The sequence below is a fragment of the Aythya fuligula genome, chromosome W, assembly GCF_009819795.1.
Source record: "Aythya fuligula isolate bAytFul2 chromosome W, bAytFul2.pri, whole genome shotgun sequence".
NCBI lineage: Eukaryota > Metazoa > Chordata > Aves > Anseriformes > Anatidae > Aythya > Aythya fuligula.
The window spans coordinates 12797157-12813588 of NC_045594.1; the positions used below are offsets into that span (position 1 = coordinate 12797157).

Below are 16432 nucleotides of genomic sequence, written 5' to 3' on the forward strand. Positions count from 1 at the left end.
GCTTCCAAGCCAGGGGCCTGCTGCTGGCCTTGCAGCTTCTGGTGGAGACACAGCCAAGCCTTGTGCCTGCTGCTGCCCACTCATGGACTCAAGCAGAAGGGACAGGACAACCCATGTTGGGGCCTTCTTTCTGCCTGGGTCCTCCTGGCTCTGGAGGCAGAGGGGATCCCCCAGTCAGCATGCCAAGCAGGTGCCTTGTGCTGGCCTAGCAGGGCCACTGCCAGATGTCAGCCCAAAAGTGCAGATCCCAGGGAGAAGGCAAGGCTGACCTGACACCTCCAGACACAAAGTGACCTCACAGTCCCTTTGCGTGACACATTCCTGCTGCTGCCATATCAAGTGCAGAGACAGAAGTGACCTCACAGTCCCTGCCACAGTCACATTGCTCCTGCTGGGGCAGGAGATCCTGAGGCAGAGCTGAACTTTCTCTCACCCCCTAGGTACCTGTTTTTCTCTTTCTGGGTCAGAGAATAAGCAAAGTTTTAATGGGAGTATGTGTTATCCTGCTAGTGGTGTCAGGTCTTTGGTTAAGACATAGACAAGGTCTGTGGTTTTAGGTCTGCCAAGGAATCTAGGGTTAAATAGAGCATTTTAATGTTAGTGTTAAGGGAAGGCATTGGGTTTAGTAAGAGAAAAAATTAATAATAATAAAAAAAAGATTCCTTTCAGAGTACTGTAGTAGCATTTAGGTTTAGGGATTGAAATTACTGTTTCAAGTAAGGAAAGGGACATATGTGACTTTTTTAAGTCAGTGTTACTGCAGCATCCACACTACGTAAACCCTCTTCCTTCTATGAAATCATAAGTTGCTGCTGGCCAAGCTCTTCTTCCCACAGAATCACAGAATCATAGAATTGTCTAGGTTGGAAGAGACCTCAAGATCATCGAGTCCAACCTCTGACCTAACACTAACAAGTCCTCCACTAAACCATATCACTAAGTTCAACATCTAAATATCTTTTAAAGATCTCCAGGGATGGTGACTCCACCACTTCCCTGGGCAGCCCATTCCAATGCCTCACAACCCTCTCAGTAAAGAAGTTCTTCCTAATATCCAACCAAAACCACCCCTGGTGCAAATCTAGCCTGTTCCCCCTCGTTCTGTCACCAGGCACGTGGGAGAATAGACCAACCCCCACCTCACTACAGCCTCCTTTGAGGTACCTGTAGAGAGCAAAATGGACACCCCTGAGCCTCCTTTTCTCCAGGCTGAACAAGCCCAGCTCCCTCAGCCGCAACTTGTAGGACTCCAGACCCCTCACCAGCTTTGTGTTTTCTCTGGACTTGCTGGAGCACCTCGATGTCATTCTTGTTGCGAGGGGCCCAAAACTGAACACAGTACTCGAGGTGCGGCCTCACCAGAGACGAGTACAGGGGGACAATCACTTCCCTAACCCTGCTGGCCACACTGTTTCTAATACAAGCCAGGATGCTGTTGGCCTTCTTAGCCACCTGAGCACACTGCTGCCTCATATTCAGCCGACTATCAACCATCACTCCCAGGTCCTTCTCTGCCTGGCAGCTCTCCAACCATTCCTCTCCCAGCCTGTAGCTCTGCTTGGGGTTATTGTGCCCCAGGTGCAGGACCCTGCACTTGGCCTTGTTGAACTTCATACAGTTGGCCTCAGCCCATCGGTGCAGCCTATCCAGATCCTCCTGCAGAGCTTTCCTACCCTCGAGCAGATTGACACACGCACCTACCCTGGTGTCATCTGCAAATTTAGTGAGGGTGCACTCGATCCCCTCATCCAGATCATTGATAAAGATATTAAAGAGGACTGGCCTTAGTACTGAGTACTCATGCTAAATCCAAAACACAGCTTCATACCAGCTACTAGGAGGAAAATTATCTGGATCCTAGCCAACTCCAGGACACTCACAGACTAAGGACATGATATATCTGCGTGTATATCATCTGAGAAAACGTGGTGGTGATTAATTGGAAAGTACTGGAGCTGAGCATGGTGCAGATGGTATGGAATATAGGGTGGATATTGTCCATGTGTTGTCTGGGATAGACTTAATTTCCTTCTTATTAGATGATACAGTGTTGTATTTTGTATATAGGACACAGTTCCAGATAAAGTAACAGTATGCATGAGAAGGAAGAACAGAAAAGTGGAATCTGGCAGCCTTCTATCCCCCACCCTTCACTGATTCTGTGCTGTAATTCCATTCAACTAGTTCCTGCTGTATAATCCAAACTGTCCTGCAAACTCCTGTTACTGTTATCTTGTGAGAAACAGCACAATCACGGTGATTCGTCTGCCTGCAGACATTAACAGCTGACAGAATGGAGCTTCTGTGCAGGGGAACCTTGAGAAACTGCGGGATTTTGCCTACACAAACCTCCTGACATTTACACGGAGAAGAGCCCAATCCTGAACCAGAGGAAGAGGAACCCCATACATGGAGGCAGACTGGGACTCTGCTGAGTGAGCAGTGCCCAGGAGGAGGAGGGCCTGGGCACCACGAGGGATGCCATATGAGCAGTGGTGCCTGCTCAGCAGGAATCAGGCCAGCTTCCTACAGAGCTCCCTTCTGAGGAGCAGGAACACCAAGAAGATCTGAGTTATCAGACAGCTCAGATCAAATGTGACACTACCCACAGAAGGGTCTGCATCTGGCAGTGGAAGATTAGGAAGTCCGGGAGTCCCTCAGACAGCCTGCTGTGGAGAGGAGTAATGGCTGTGGCAAGGCTGTAAGACCCATCAGGACTCAGGTCTTTGTGTCCATGGCTATGGCTGTTGTCTCTGCCACTGAGGCCTAGGAGGAGACAGCTGATCGTTAAAGCACCAGGGCCTCATTGCCTCCTCGCCCCCACCCATGAAGCAGGCAGGGGTCGTACCATTCTCCTGCACTTGGCCATGCACATCCCCATCTCCTACTGCCCCACAATGAGCCCTGAGCAAGGTGTGGCTGCTAAGGATCTCCCTTCTCAGGGGACAGGGGTCAAGGCCTGGCCCTTGTTCTTGGTGACACACATCCAGTTTTCCTACACATCAGTGTCACCTTCACATTGCCTTTGTCTCCTTGTCCTCACTGCCTCCAGGGTTCTGCTCTAACGAGCTCCAAGGGAGGCTGTGTCAGTGCTGGCCCTCAGGAGAACACTGCAGGAAACTTGCCTCTGACTTGGACTTCTGGAGAGATGTCTTCAATTGTCTCTGAGTGCCTGAGGTTCATGGGCTCATCAGCAAAGCCCCCAGAGGGGTGATTGCAGTGCCTTGGGCTGGTGCTGTGCTGCTGAGCTGGGCCGGGCTCGTGGGACAGAGAGAGCTCGTGGCAAGAGGGCCGTGGTGCAGAGAGACAGCTGTGGCCAGGAGCAGCTCCTCTGCACAGCGCAGCAGGGCTGGGGGCTCTGACCGCAGCTGGCACACAGAGAGGAGAGGAGAGAGGGCTTGGAGGCACTGAGGAGCGCAACAACAGAGGGCAGCGTGTGGCAGGACACATCTGCAGGCTCTTGACACCATGAGGCTCTGGCAGCAGGGCCATGCAGGTGGGGTTGCCAGAGGGGTCTTCTACAGCTGGCACATCTGATGGCTGATAGCATCTGTCAGGGTCGGTCTCACTCTTTTGGTAATTTGGACTAGGAGAAACTTTAGAGAATGGCATTTATGAATGGGCATTTCAGGAGGAAGACTGAGGCTCGCTTAGTCTGAGGAGAAAGGCTTTTTTGGATTCAGTGCCCTAAGTGCCAAATTCTTGCAGTGGAGGGGAATCTGAGTGAGTGTGAGCACACAGCTTGTGGTCTGGGGTCTCTTAGCATGGACAGGGAAGAGATGTGGGGACAGAGAACCAGTTCCCAGCAGGGCTATAGGCAGGCAGTGAGAGGGAGCTGCTGACAGAAATGCTGTTTGGGGGAGGGCTCAGGCACCTCCCTGGGACAATCGCTGCTCTTCTCTCCCACCAGCACAGGGCAGCTGAGACCAGAATGGATGGACAGACTGGCTGTGCTCTCTGAAGTACACTCTGCACTAGAGGAATAGTATCTATGACTCTGAGGATCCACAAGGCTTTTTTTGTAGTGCAGCAGGAACGACAGCATAGAAAAAAAAAATTGCCACAGCCCTTCTCTGCCATTAGGTGATTTGGGAGTAAAAATTTCTTCATATGAAGAGTTAAACTGATCTGACAATACCCCATGCTCCTCTTTACTTTTTTTTTTTTTTTTTTTTATAGGTAGGGACTGTTAACTACACTGCCTACAGAAGAGTCCCCTGTTCCCACGGACTACTTTAGGCAGCATCCGTCAGGGCTCATGAAATGGACATGCCTAATGTCTGCTTAAAAGGCCGATATTGAATCAGATATCAACAGATAGTTGTGTTGTATTTTCTTACTGCCTTTTCCCTCCTTGTAGAACCCCATGACCACAACCAGCAAATGCCCAACATCAGCTCTGTGAGCGAGTTCCTCCTGCTGGCATTCGCAGACACGCGCGAGCTGCAGCTCCTGCACTTCGCGCTCTTCCTGGGCATCTACCTGGCTGCCCTCCTGGGCAACGGCCTCATCCTCAGTGCCGTAGCCTGCCACCACCACCTCCACACCCCCATGTACTTCTTCCTCCTCAACCTCGCCCTCCTGGACCTGGGCTGCATCTCCACCACTCTGCCCAAAGCCATGGCCATATGCCCTCTGGGACACCAGGGCCATCTCCTATCAAGGATGTGCTGCTCAGGTCTTTCTCTTTGTCTTCTTGATTGTATCAGAATTTTATCTTCTCACTGTCATGGCCTACGACCGCTATGTTGCCATCTGCAAGCCCCTGCACTACGGGAGCCTCGTGGGCAGCAGAGCTTGTGCCCAGATGGCAGCAGCTGCCTGGGGCAGTGGCTTTCTCAATGCTGTCCTGCACACGGCCAACACATTTTCCCTGCCCCTCTGCCACGGCAATGTTTTGGACCAGTTCTTCTGTGAAATCTCACAGATCCTCAAGCTCTCCTGCTCAGATGCCTACTTCAGGGAAGCTGGGCCACTTGTGTTTAGTTTTTCTTTAGCATTTGGTTGTTTTGCTTTCATTGTGCTGTCCTATGTGCAGATCTTCAGGGCAGTGCTGAGGATGCCCTCTTCTCAGGGCCGGCACAAAGCCTTTTCCACGTGCCTCCCTCACCTGGCTGTTGTCTCCCTGATGGTCAGCACTGGCATGTTTGCCTACCTGAAGCCCCCCTCCATCTCCTCCCCACATCTAAATCTGGTGGTGGCTGTTCTGTACTCCATGGTACCTCCAGCACTGAACCCCCTCATCTACAGCATGAGGAATAAGGAGCTCAAGGAGGCACTGAGGATGTTATTGCAATATTCAGTATTTCAACGAGGAACCGATCTTCTGCATGTGACTCCCTGAAGTATACCTGGACAAGGCAGAAACACCTTTGTTCACATATTTCAAAAACTGTTCATTCTTTTCAATATTATTCCCATATGCTAAATATTTCTTTATACTTTTATTTTATAAATTTAATATATTTTTCTTCTTCTGTGTCCTTCTACCTTTTCTTCTAAGCCAAAGACTTCATGTAGAGGTGCTGCTAAGCTCTTTGTAACTAACTAAATAAAGGAACCAGCAGGTAGTCAGTTTCTGTGTATCTCATTTCTCATACACTCTTCTCAGGCACAGCAGTGGTTGTGGGATGAAGATCCCTGATGCAACGTGGTGGAAAACCCTGGTGTTGTTTGGGGCTGCCCTTTTCTGCCCTGGCAGGCACTCCTTGCCTGCAGCCTTTGAGTCAGGGTCGCCACTTTCTTGGACCCACAAACACTGACAGCAGCAGGACATGGTCGTTTTGGTGCTGGTCTCACTTCTCTTCCACACTGCTGTCTTGTAGCACCACTGAATGAGAACTGGCCTTCCAGCTAACACCCCTAGGAGTACGGCTTTCAAAAGTGAGGAGGAGGAAGCATTGAGGAAGCAGCCTGATCTGATGTGAAAGTTCTCCCTGCTCAGAGCAGATCTTAGCACTGGAAACCTCCAGAGCTCCCTTCTGGCTCTAATCCTGAAGGAAAGAAGGGCAGGACAGGGAGATAGGGGGAGGAAATACTGCGGTGGGTTGAGGTATTGCTGACATATGTAATCCTTGCTCCACATTGTCCTCAGGGTTACATCATGAATGAGTTCATCCCCAAAAGATCCTCTGCACCATGAGCACCCGGTGTCCAGCTGGTTTGGAGATACTGCAGAGACGTTCTTCTGATGCTTGTGTAACCAGATTGGTGATGGCAGGAAAAGACTGTTCCTTCACCAGTGATCAACTTTCTTCTTCATGTTAGGCCACAACTGAACATCCCTCACAATTCTTAGAGTGTTTGCTTTATCTCAGGGATGAACTGCATTAGGTCTCCTTGATTAGTCTGAGGCACAATGCAATACTTTTTCCCTTCTGCCACTCCAGCACAAAACCTCTGAATATTTTTTCCACATTGACCTGATGGGGCATTTCACATTTTTTACTTTCATATCCCTGATGGAAGGGGATGATTCCCAAACTAGGATACGCAGATGGGTTCTGCTTCAGCCATTTGAACTGTCCTGTTCTTGAGTATTTCAGCTTGAGTTTTGCCACAACTCCTGCACTGTAATGCATCCCTTGTCTGGCATCGCCCTGTCCCCTGTACTGTGGGATGACTGTGCTGTGGTGGGACGTGTTTCCAGTGGTTCGTCTACCAGACACCGTAAAGAATACTATAAGCAGGACTAGAGGGGTTCTGCTTCCAGCCAGGGGGAGGCGGGGAAGAAAGGAACAATCGGGTTTACTGGACTGGGTATAGTTAATGGCCTGGTACATCACACCCACAAATGTATCAGGCTCTACTGATACATCAGTACTCACCGGTGCACAGAGTACCCTAATGCCATCAAGCTAGAAAGAGGTAGAACCCACCTGTATTTCTGGAGTGACAGGGGGAACCCAATACATAACTGTACTGGAGGCTGAGGTGAGTCTAACTGGGAAGGAATGGCACAAGCACCCCATTGGGACTGGCCCAGAGGCTATGTGCATCCTCGGCATAGACTGCTTCAGGAGAGGGAATTCAGAGTTCCAAGAGGGCACCACCGGTGGGGCTTTGGCAGAGCTGCCTTGGAGACAAAGGACATGAAACAGTTGTCTACCTTGCTTGGCCTGCCACAGAATCCTTCTGTTGTGGGTTAGCTGAGGGGTGAAGAACAGCAGGTGCCAATGGCTACCATGGTGGTGCACCTGAGGCAGCGTCATGCTAACCGAGACTCCCTGATTGCCATCCATGAGCTGGGTCATCAACTGGAGAGCCAAGGTGTAGATGCAGAGCTTGGCAGCGTGGCTTAGGGGTGGACTTGTCAGCACTAAGGTAAAGATGTATGACCTGGGTTACACGTCCCAGAGTAGTGTCAGGCACATTGCAATTCTTTTTGCCTTCTGCATCTATAGCACAGGAAGAAGGACTTTGCCCTACTCTATTGACTGGGCAGGTCTTTTCACTTTACTCAATTTAGGTTTCTGTGTCTAGAAGGTGAAATTCCCCAAATGAGGCCAAGCTCATGGGTGCAGCTACTGCCACTTGAAGATATATATTTTTTAATTTTCATCCTGAGTTTCCCACAGAAGACCCAATAGAGCATAGATTTCCAGTAGTCTGCAAAGATTCTAGCAGAATTTCTCAGGTTCCAATGGTCATTTCAATTTTTTGTTATTTTATTTTATTTTATTTTATTTTATTTTATTTTATTTTATTTTATTTTATTTTATTTCATTTTTTTCCCTAGGAACTCCTGACTTCTCTTAGAAAGGGTTTCATGTGCTGGGCTGGGCTGCAGTTACAGGGACAAAGACTACTGCTGGCAGCAGATGTGTCAGACCTCTAGACTCTACTTTTCCTCCCGATGAAGGTTTCCAAAGAAGACACCATAGAAAAATAGCAGAAGAAGAAAGATGCTCAAAACTGAAATGTAGCAAAATTCAGGATTTATAAACAGAAAATATTTTCATTAGTTGCTTTTTGAAATCTTCTTCCTTAACTACATCATGCAAGCTCTGCAATTAGCTGCACAAGCCGTGAAGACTTTCTAAAACTATGGAAGAGATGTCAGGAGTTTCTGCATTTTAATGAGGTCCATGGAGTATTTTGGCACTGATGCTATGGAGCTCAGGTACTATAGAAGAGAGTGATGTAACCGCTTGAGCAAGTAAAGTCAGGAGGAAAAGTTGAAGCGACTTGGAGTATGAATGGGCCCAACTGAGAGCTGTTACTAAGAAAGCCTCCTCAGGGATATGTTAGGGTAGATAATTAGAGGCCATGATTGCAGACTGGCAAAGTCCTGTGCTGAGAAAACTCTTGGTTGATTTTAGTGAAGCAGAAGAGCCAAGGCCTGACCCCAGCCACTGGGAGAGGAGATCCTGCATCCCCATGTCTGGCTCAAGGCTCTTCCTGGGATCTGTGGGATGGAGTGGGCAGTGGGATGCCATGAGAAGAACAGTGGTATGACACCTCTGAGCTGCTGCTCAGAGTTGAAAGAAATCAATGAAGCCTCATCAGAATTAATATAACATATCTCCCAACAAACTCTAGCCAAGGGGACAAAAACCTCAGGGCTGTTGGGGCCTTCCCTTTTTACCAGCACCCTCTGCCTTCTCCTCTGCAGGCTTTCCTATGCTGTCCCACACTTTGCCCTATTTCCTTCAAGTCTACAGACACCCATCTCTGTCCACAACCTTGCTCTCCTCCTTTGTTTCACCCATGTCTCGCCAACTCTCACCAGGTACTCCTTGAAAGACAAAGCCCAGGTCTGATCAGACACAAGCCACCTCAGCAGCATCTTCCAAGCCAGGGGCCTGCTGCTGGCCTTGCAGCTTCTTGGCTAGACACAGCCAAGCCTTGTGCCTCCTGCTGCCCAGTCATGGACTCAAGCAGAAGGGACAGGACAACCCATGTTGGGGCCTTCTTTCTGCCTGGGTCCTCCTGGGTCTGGAGGCAGAGGGGATCCCCCAGTCAGCATGCCAAGCAGGTGCCTTCTGCTGGCCTAGCAGGGCCACTGCCAGATGTCAGCCCAAAAGTGCAGCTCCCAGGGAGAAGTCAAGGCTGACCTGCCACCTCCAGACAGAAATGACCTCACAGTCCCTTTCCGTGACACGTTCCTGCTGCTGCCCTATCATGTGCAGAGACAGAAGTGACCTCACAGTCCCTGCCACAGTCACATTGCTCCTGCTGGGGCAGGAGATGCTGAGGCAGAGCTGAGCCCTTCAGAGCACTCCCATCCATCTCTTCTTTGTGGCCCACAAGCTGATCAGACCCATGACCCCTCACATCCATCTTTGCATGCCATGTGACTGCAGAGTAACCTCACAGTTCTTGGCCTGCACTAAGGGCCACACCCAGTATGGTACCTAAAGGTAAGAGTTAGGAGAGGGGTTGAAGGTGAGGAAGTCAATGCACAGGAACAGGGGAATCAGCTGTTAGGTGCTCATGCATCAGGGGACTAGGGCTCACCTTTCTGGGTTTGAATTTAAAGAAAGATTTATTGGGAGGGATTGGTGTTCTGCTTTGCGTATCAGGTCTGTGGTTAAAGTGCGGACAAGCTTAGTGATTTAGGGTTTGTTTAGTTTTTCCAATAATTCTAGGCCTAAATAGAGCATTTAAATCTAGCGTTAAGCGTAGGGATCAAGGTAAGCAAGAGAGTAAGGGTAAGGGAAAGAGGCTATGGACTGAGTTTTGGCTTCAGTGCACACTTAGATGTCAGGCATAGGAGTAGTTGATTCCTGTTTGGGTGTGGAGTAACATTTAAATTTAGGAATTATGTTTGCTCTTTGAAGCTGGGGAATAGCCTCATATAAGTGTTTTAAGTCACAGTTACAGCAGATTCCGCATAGCCTGAACCAACTTACCTTTCAAAAAATCTTCAGTTTCTGCTGGATAATCCCTATTCCCTCCTCCAAATCTCACATTTCTCCTGACCAGGGCTTCTCCTGACCTCACTGTATCCGTCATAATCTTAGGAGCATCTTTCTAGTGGCTTTCATGATCTCAGAGTATCCATCACACCTTTGTTGGCTACTCTATTCCTGAGAAAAGTGGCACTTAATACATGATGGAAAAGGACATAATAGTCCATCAGAACACCCTGCACAATGTGCCCAGCAGCTCTGCACTGCCACAAAAGTGTGGTTCCTGCCTACAAGTTTTCTTTCCAGAATGGCTCCTATGGCTCCAGGGTAACTTTTCCCAGGCACTCACGTTCCCCAGTCCACACCACTCTTGCCCGCAGGCCCAATGTGCCTCTCCAACCCTCCCCTCTGCCCCTGCAGTAGTGGCACCTCACCGCAGCAGGTTGGTGCATCTCCAGGCTCAGGGGTGTTTCCTGAGGGCCTGCCCCGTGTGGGGAGTGGTGGGGAGGAAGAGAGCAAGGTCATCTCCTGAGGCATGGCTGAGCACAGCCCAGCCATCCTGCACCGTGGGCAGGCCCCTGCTCCCAGGCTGAGGCACACATGCAAGGTGGACACTTCTCCATCAGACCAGATTAACGCAGGACCCTTTAGCCCTGTCCCAGTCCCAAGATTTGGCTACTTCTCCACCCACAGACATACCCTGCTTTCCATTTGGGGACTCAGGCAGGACTTTAAGGATCTGCTAAAGCCATGGGTGTCCCTGTTTCTCACAGCCTTCTCACAAGTCTTTCTCCTGGCCCTCCCCACTGCCCAGCACTGCCTCTCAGGTGGCACTCAGTGACCCTTCAGAAGGGCCTTTGGGCTTCCTCAATTGTCCTGGTGCTTATTACCACCTTCCTGGCTCCTTCCAGAGCTTAGAGGGAGCCTTCTTGTCCGTCAGGGGCCCTGTACTGGCTGTGGCTGGGACAGAGTTACTCTATGCAAAGCAGCCCCTTGTGGTACTGTGTTTTGGTTGTGTGACCAGTGATGGTCACCCACAGTTGTGGTTGCTGTTTTTGAGCAGTTCTTGCACAGCATCAGGGCCTTCTGTGGCTCACAATTTCTGAGTTTTACTTGGTTTTGCTATTCTGTCCCCAGTTCCTCTAGAAGAAGAGAAAGCAGGTGGCCGATAGGTGTTTATCTGCTGGATGCATGAAGCAAGGAGGTGTCCATGGTGCCAGGAGATGGAGGTCCGTGAAGCTGCAGGAGCCCTGCTCTCTTGCCTGGCAGATCCCCAGCACACAGTGCCTATGCCCCGCAGGGCCAGCCCCGCTCCTCAGGCCAGCACAAGAGGCCTGGCCCAGCCACAGAGCAGCCTGCCCCGAGCAGGGGCCTGCACAAAGAGCTTTCCCTTTGCCCTTTCCCCATCAGTGCAGGCCCAGCAATGCTGCCCTGCTCTTCTCCAGGGCCATCCCTGCTCCCAGAGAGCCTTGCCCAGGGCAGTGTGTCTGTGCTAGCCTGGCTGGCCATTGCTGCTTCCTTCTCCGTGCTCCCTGCAGGGCCCCAAGCTGGTGGTGCTGCTGTGAGAGCCAGGGGCTGTGGTGCCCTGGGACCCCCGCGGGTCTCCCCCCCTGCCCGTGTTGCTCAGGGTGGGCAGCAGACCTACATCCATGGGGATCTCTGCTGCTGAGCCTTTTCCATCTGCCCTGATGGCTCAGCAGCACAGGGCAGTGCTGGGCAGAGCCATGGGGTGTCTCTAAGGGCACAAATGACAGGCGAGTGCTGCACCAGATCTTGCCCATGGCACTTCAAAATGCTTATCCTCAGTTACTCTGTAGTCTTATGGGCCTTTGCCTGCTGGCTCTTCACCACCTCTTGTGGCATTGCAGAGCCCTCCTTTAGCCCATGGACTCCTCAGATTCCCCTTTTCCTTTACCAGACCCTTCTTTGGGTGATCACACATTTTATGAGGTTCTAATCACTACCCACTGAGCACATTGTCCCTGCAGATCCCCTGCCATCTCCTGGAAGCTCCAGATTCCTCTCCAGGCTGCAATCTGCCATCTGCCCCACTGCAGGGGGTGCAGTCCCATGCAGATAAATTTAAGATCAGTTGTCATCTCCTTAGGCAAGTTCTGCCATAATGGAAGCTCTTGGTCCTGCCCTTGGTTCCTCAGGGACCACCCTGGAACTTTCAGCCTGTGTCCTTCACTCCATGAAGAACCCCCAGAGCAGGGAACAGCCCCTTGGTTTCTAGGCTCCTGGGTTTGCCTTCAGCAGCCGCTTTTGTTACTGTGGTGCTAGCAGGGAGGCAGCTGTGACCCAGGGCTGCACAGTGCCTGCTGCTGCCTGCAGCCACAGGGATGCCACTGTAGAGACAACAGGACTGTCACCAAGGTACATGAGATATCAGGGCTTACCCAGAAAAAAGGAAGCACAATGTGGAAGCCAAAAGAGAGCAGCCACATCCTGCTGCTGGCCATGGTCATGGCTCCAGGGAAGCAGCAGCCCCGACCCGAAGGCAGCAGAGAGGCAGAGCCCAGCGGGCAGTGAGGGGCAGCCCCGAGGGCCACCGGGGCTGCTCCTGCATGTGTCAGCTGGGCTCTTGGCCCTGAGCCCCTCCTGAATGGTGGCGGTGCTGAGACCAGCTGCAGAGGAGATGGGAAGAGAGAGGACCTGAGCGCAATGAACTTCTTATGACTTCCTTATTGGGTGTATTTATACAGGAAACTGCCATGTTTCCTGTAAATGAGTAACAACAAAATGATTAACAAGTAGGAGGATAAGAAATATATTATTTATATCAGAAACAATATCTTCTGAATATAATAAGAGACCAATATGAAGAAAAAAAAAAAAATCAAAAGCCTTAGGCCCCAAACCAGGCCTAAACTGAAGTCCTCAAAGCTTGCCCTTATTCTAAACCCTGTGCAGGATCCTTAGACACAACACCAAACAATTCCTTGAAGCCCTTGCCATTCCTTTAACCCTGGCATGTGACCTCTAATTCCTAAACATTAACCTGAACACCTAACTCCCAAAGCCCTCCACCATGCACACAGCACATCTCAGCCTCAACCCCACTCCTACCCCTACCTTATATGGTTTATATGCTTGGGGTAGGGCAGGGACTGTGAGGTCCTGCAGCAGTCCCACAGCAGTGGAAGAGGCATGTGAGGTGACAAGTATGTGATCAGATCACAGGCCACAAGGAGGAGCTAGACAGGAATGATGTGATGGGATCAGGTGTGCCTCAGGATCTGTTGGGCATGCAGGAGGCATGTAGATGTGAAGGAGGCTGTGAGGTGACTTCTGTCTCTGGAGGTGACAGACCTGCAGGAGTAATGTGGCACAGATAGGGACTGTAAAGGCCAGAAGCATGCAGTTGGCCTTCTGTTATACAAGCGCAGAATGTACTGTCTCACTGTCTCACTGTCGATCTCACAGTCTGTCATAAATAAAGATATTAAACAGCACCAGTCCCAGGACAGACCCCTGAGGTACAACACTTGTCACCAGCCTCCACTTGGACATAGAGCCATTGAGCACCATGCTCAGGGTGTGACCGTCAAGCTAACTCCTTATCCACTGAATGGTGCACCCATCAAATGCGTATCTCTCCAATTTAGAGACAAGGATGTCATGTGGGACAGTGTCAACGGTCTTACAGAAGTCCAAGTAGATGACAGAGGTCGGTCTTCTGTTGTTGTCTGATGTGATCACTCCAATGTAGAAAGCCATCACACTGTTCAGGCATGATTTCCTCTTTCGTGAAGCCATTCTGGCTGTGTGAGATCACCTCTTTGTCTTGCATGTGCCTTGACATCGATTCCAGGAGGATCTTCTCCATGATCTTGCCAGGCACAGGGGTGAGGCTGACCATTCAGTAGTCCCATGGGTTCTCATTTCTACCCTTTTTATAAATGGGAGTGATATTTCCCTTTTTCCAGCCAGCAGGGAGTTCACCTGACTGCCAGAACTCTTCAAATATGATGGAGAAAGGCTTGACAACTACATCAGCCAGTTCCCTCAGGACCCTGGGTTGCATGTCATCAAGCGCCATAGACTTGCACGTGTTTAGTTCCTTCAGGTGGACTCAAACCTGCTCTTCACTTACAGCGGGTGGGACTTGGCCACTCAGCTTCCATCTCTGGGTTCAGAGAAATAAAAGACTTGGGAAGCCTGACTGGCAGGGAAGACTGAGGCAAAGATGCTGCTGAGTACCTCAGCCTTCTCCATGTCTGTCATTACCAGTACACCCTTCTCATCCATCAGATGGGGTACAGTCTCCTTGGCCTTTCATATCTGATCAATGTATCTATAGAATCTATTCCTGTTAATCTTTGCATCCCTTGCCAAGCTCAGTTCCATTCATGCATTGCTTTCCTTTTCCCATCCCTCCACATCCGAAAGAGAAACATGCTTGAGGACTTGAGAAAAGTAACCCTGGATCCACAGAAGCCATTTGGGAAACAAAACATGTAGGTCGGAAGCATGATTTTGTGGAGGTGCAGAGCTGATGGGCACATTGTGCAGGATGCGCCTAAAGATCTTTGTGCCCTTTTCCGTCCTGAGTACAACGCTGCTTCCTTCTCAGGAATGGAGGAGCCAACAGAGGTGAGACAGATACACTGAGATGGTAAATGCCATCAGAAAGCTGATCCCAGGAAGATATGGGGAGGTCAGGAGCAGCCTGAACAAGAGACATGAGATTTTGGGGTGGAAATAGGAGCACGGCCAGCAGAAATTATTTATTTCATAGAGGTAAGAGCATTCATGCAATGCCAGTAGTGCAGTAACACTGACTTAAAACAGTCACATATGGACCTTACCTTACTCGAGCCAGTCATTTTAATGCTTAAACCTAAATGCTACTACAACACTCTGAAAGGAATCAATTTTCTTTCTTGATAACCGTAATCCCTTCCCTTGACACTAACATTAAAATGCTCTATTTAACCCTAAACTCCTTTGCAGAGGTAAAACACCCGTAAACCACAGAGCTTGTCCATACCTCAATTACAGACGTGACAGCACAAACAGAACACCAAACACTCCCACTAAAACTTCGCTTAATCTCTAACCCAGAAAGTAAAAAGAGATACCAAGGGGGCTAGAGAAAGTTCAGCTCCACCTCAGGATCTCCTGTCCCAGCAGGAGGAATGTGACTGTGGCAGGGACTGTGAGGTCACTTCTGTCTCTGCACTTGATAGGGCAGCAGCAGGAACGTGTCACACAAAGGGACTGTGAGGTCACTTGTGTCTGGAGGTGGCAGGTCAGCCTTGACTTCTCCCTGGGAGCTGCACTTTTGGGCTGACATCTGGCAGTGGCCCTGCTAGGCCAGCACAAGGCACCTGCTTGGCATGCTGACTGGGGGATCCCCTCTGCCTCCAGACCCAGAGGGACCCAGGCAGAAAGAAGGCCCCAAGATGGGTTGTCCTGTCCCTTCTGCTTGAGTCCATGAGTGGGCAGCAGCAGGCACAAGGCTTGGCTGTGTCTAGCCAAGAAGCTTCAAGGCCAGCAGCAGGCCCTTGGCTTGGAAGCTGCTGCTGAGGTGACTTGTGTCTGGTTGGCTGAGAGGCCACAAGGAGCCTGCTGGGTTGGGATGCCTGCTTCAGGAGTGGTTTCCACCCTGATGGAGCTTCCTTTGGTAGTAGAAAAGAGCAGGAGAGAAAAAAATGCCACAAAGTGTTCCAGGAAGGTTGGCACTGGCCATGAGGAGGAAGAAATGTCCAGGGGAACAACTGGTCTTGCTGCTAATAACAGAGGCAAAGAAGGCATTAAGTGTCTCAGCCTTTACCTCATCCCTTGTCACTGGGTTTTCCCCCCAAAATCCAATAAAGGATTATGATTCTCCCTAATCCTCCTTCATTTATACTATTTATATAATATTTATCTTATTTTATTTTATTTTTTTATTTGTCTTTGACAGTAATAGATGGATTGAGCTCCAGCTGGGCTTTGGCCCGTCCACTTTTGACCTGCACAGCCCCATAACATTCAGGACACAGCTTCAGAAAAACTGACAGTATGCATGAGAAGAAAGCACAGCAAATGTGGAACCTGACAGCCTTCCATCTCCTACCTTCTGTGACTGTGTTGCAATTCCATTCAGATGGTTACTCCTGAATTATCCAAATATCCCTGCAACTCTTGCTGCTGCTGCTGTCTAGCCAGATATAGCACAATTACACGAAGGTTGAACTGTCTGCCTGCTGACATTAACAGCTGATAGAATGGAGCATCAATGTGGGTGAACCTTGAGAATCTGCAGGATTTTGACTTCAGAAAACCCTTAACTTTAACATAGAGAAGAGCCCAGTCCTGTACCAGAGGAAGAGGAACCCCACACATCAGGGCAGACTGGGACCCTGTTGAGTGAGCAGTGCCCAGGAGGAGGAGGCCCTGGGCACCACGAGGGATGCCAGAGAGCAGTGGTGCCTGCTCACAAGGAACCAGGCCAGCTTCCTACAGAGCTGCCTTATGAGGAGCATGGCCACCAAGATCTGAGGTATCACGCTCAGCTCAGATCTGCTGTGACACCACAGAGATAAGGGTCTGCAGCCAAAAAGGAAAGATGTGGAGGTCTCGGAGTCCCT

At 50.1% G+C, this 16432-nt stretch overlaps 1 protein-coding gene across 1 annotated transcript; it reads left to right on the forward strand.

The window, feature by feature from the left end:
* Nucleotides 1-4729: 4729 nt before the first annotated feature.
* On the forward strand, nt 4730-5344 carry LOC116501304 (olfactory receptor 14J1-like). The gene has a single exon (XM_032206823.1). It carries the CDS (start codon nt 4730-4732, stop codon nt 5342-5344), a length of 615 nt encoding a protein of 204 aa, XP_032062714.1.
* Nucleotides 5345-16432: the final 11088 nt, after the last annotated feature.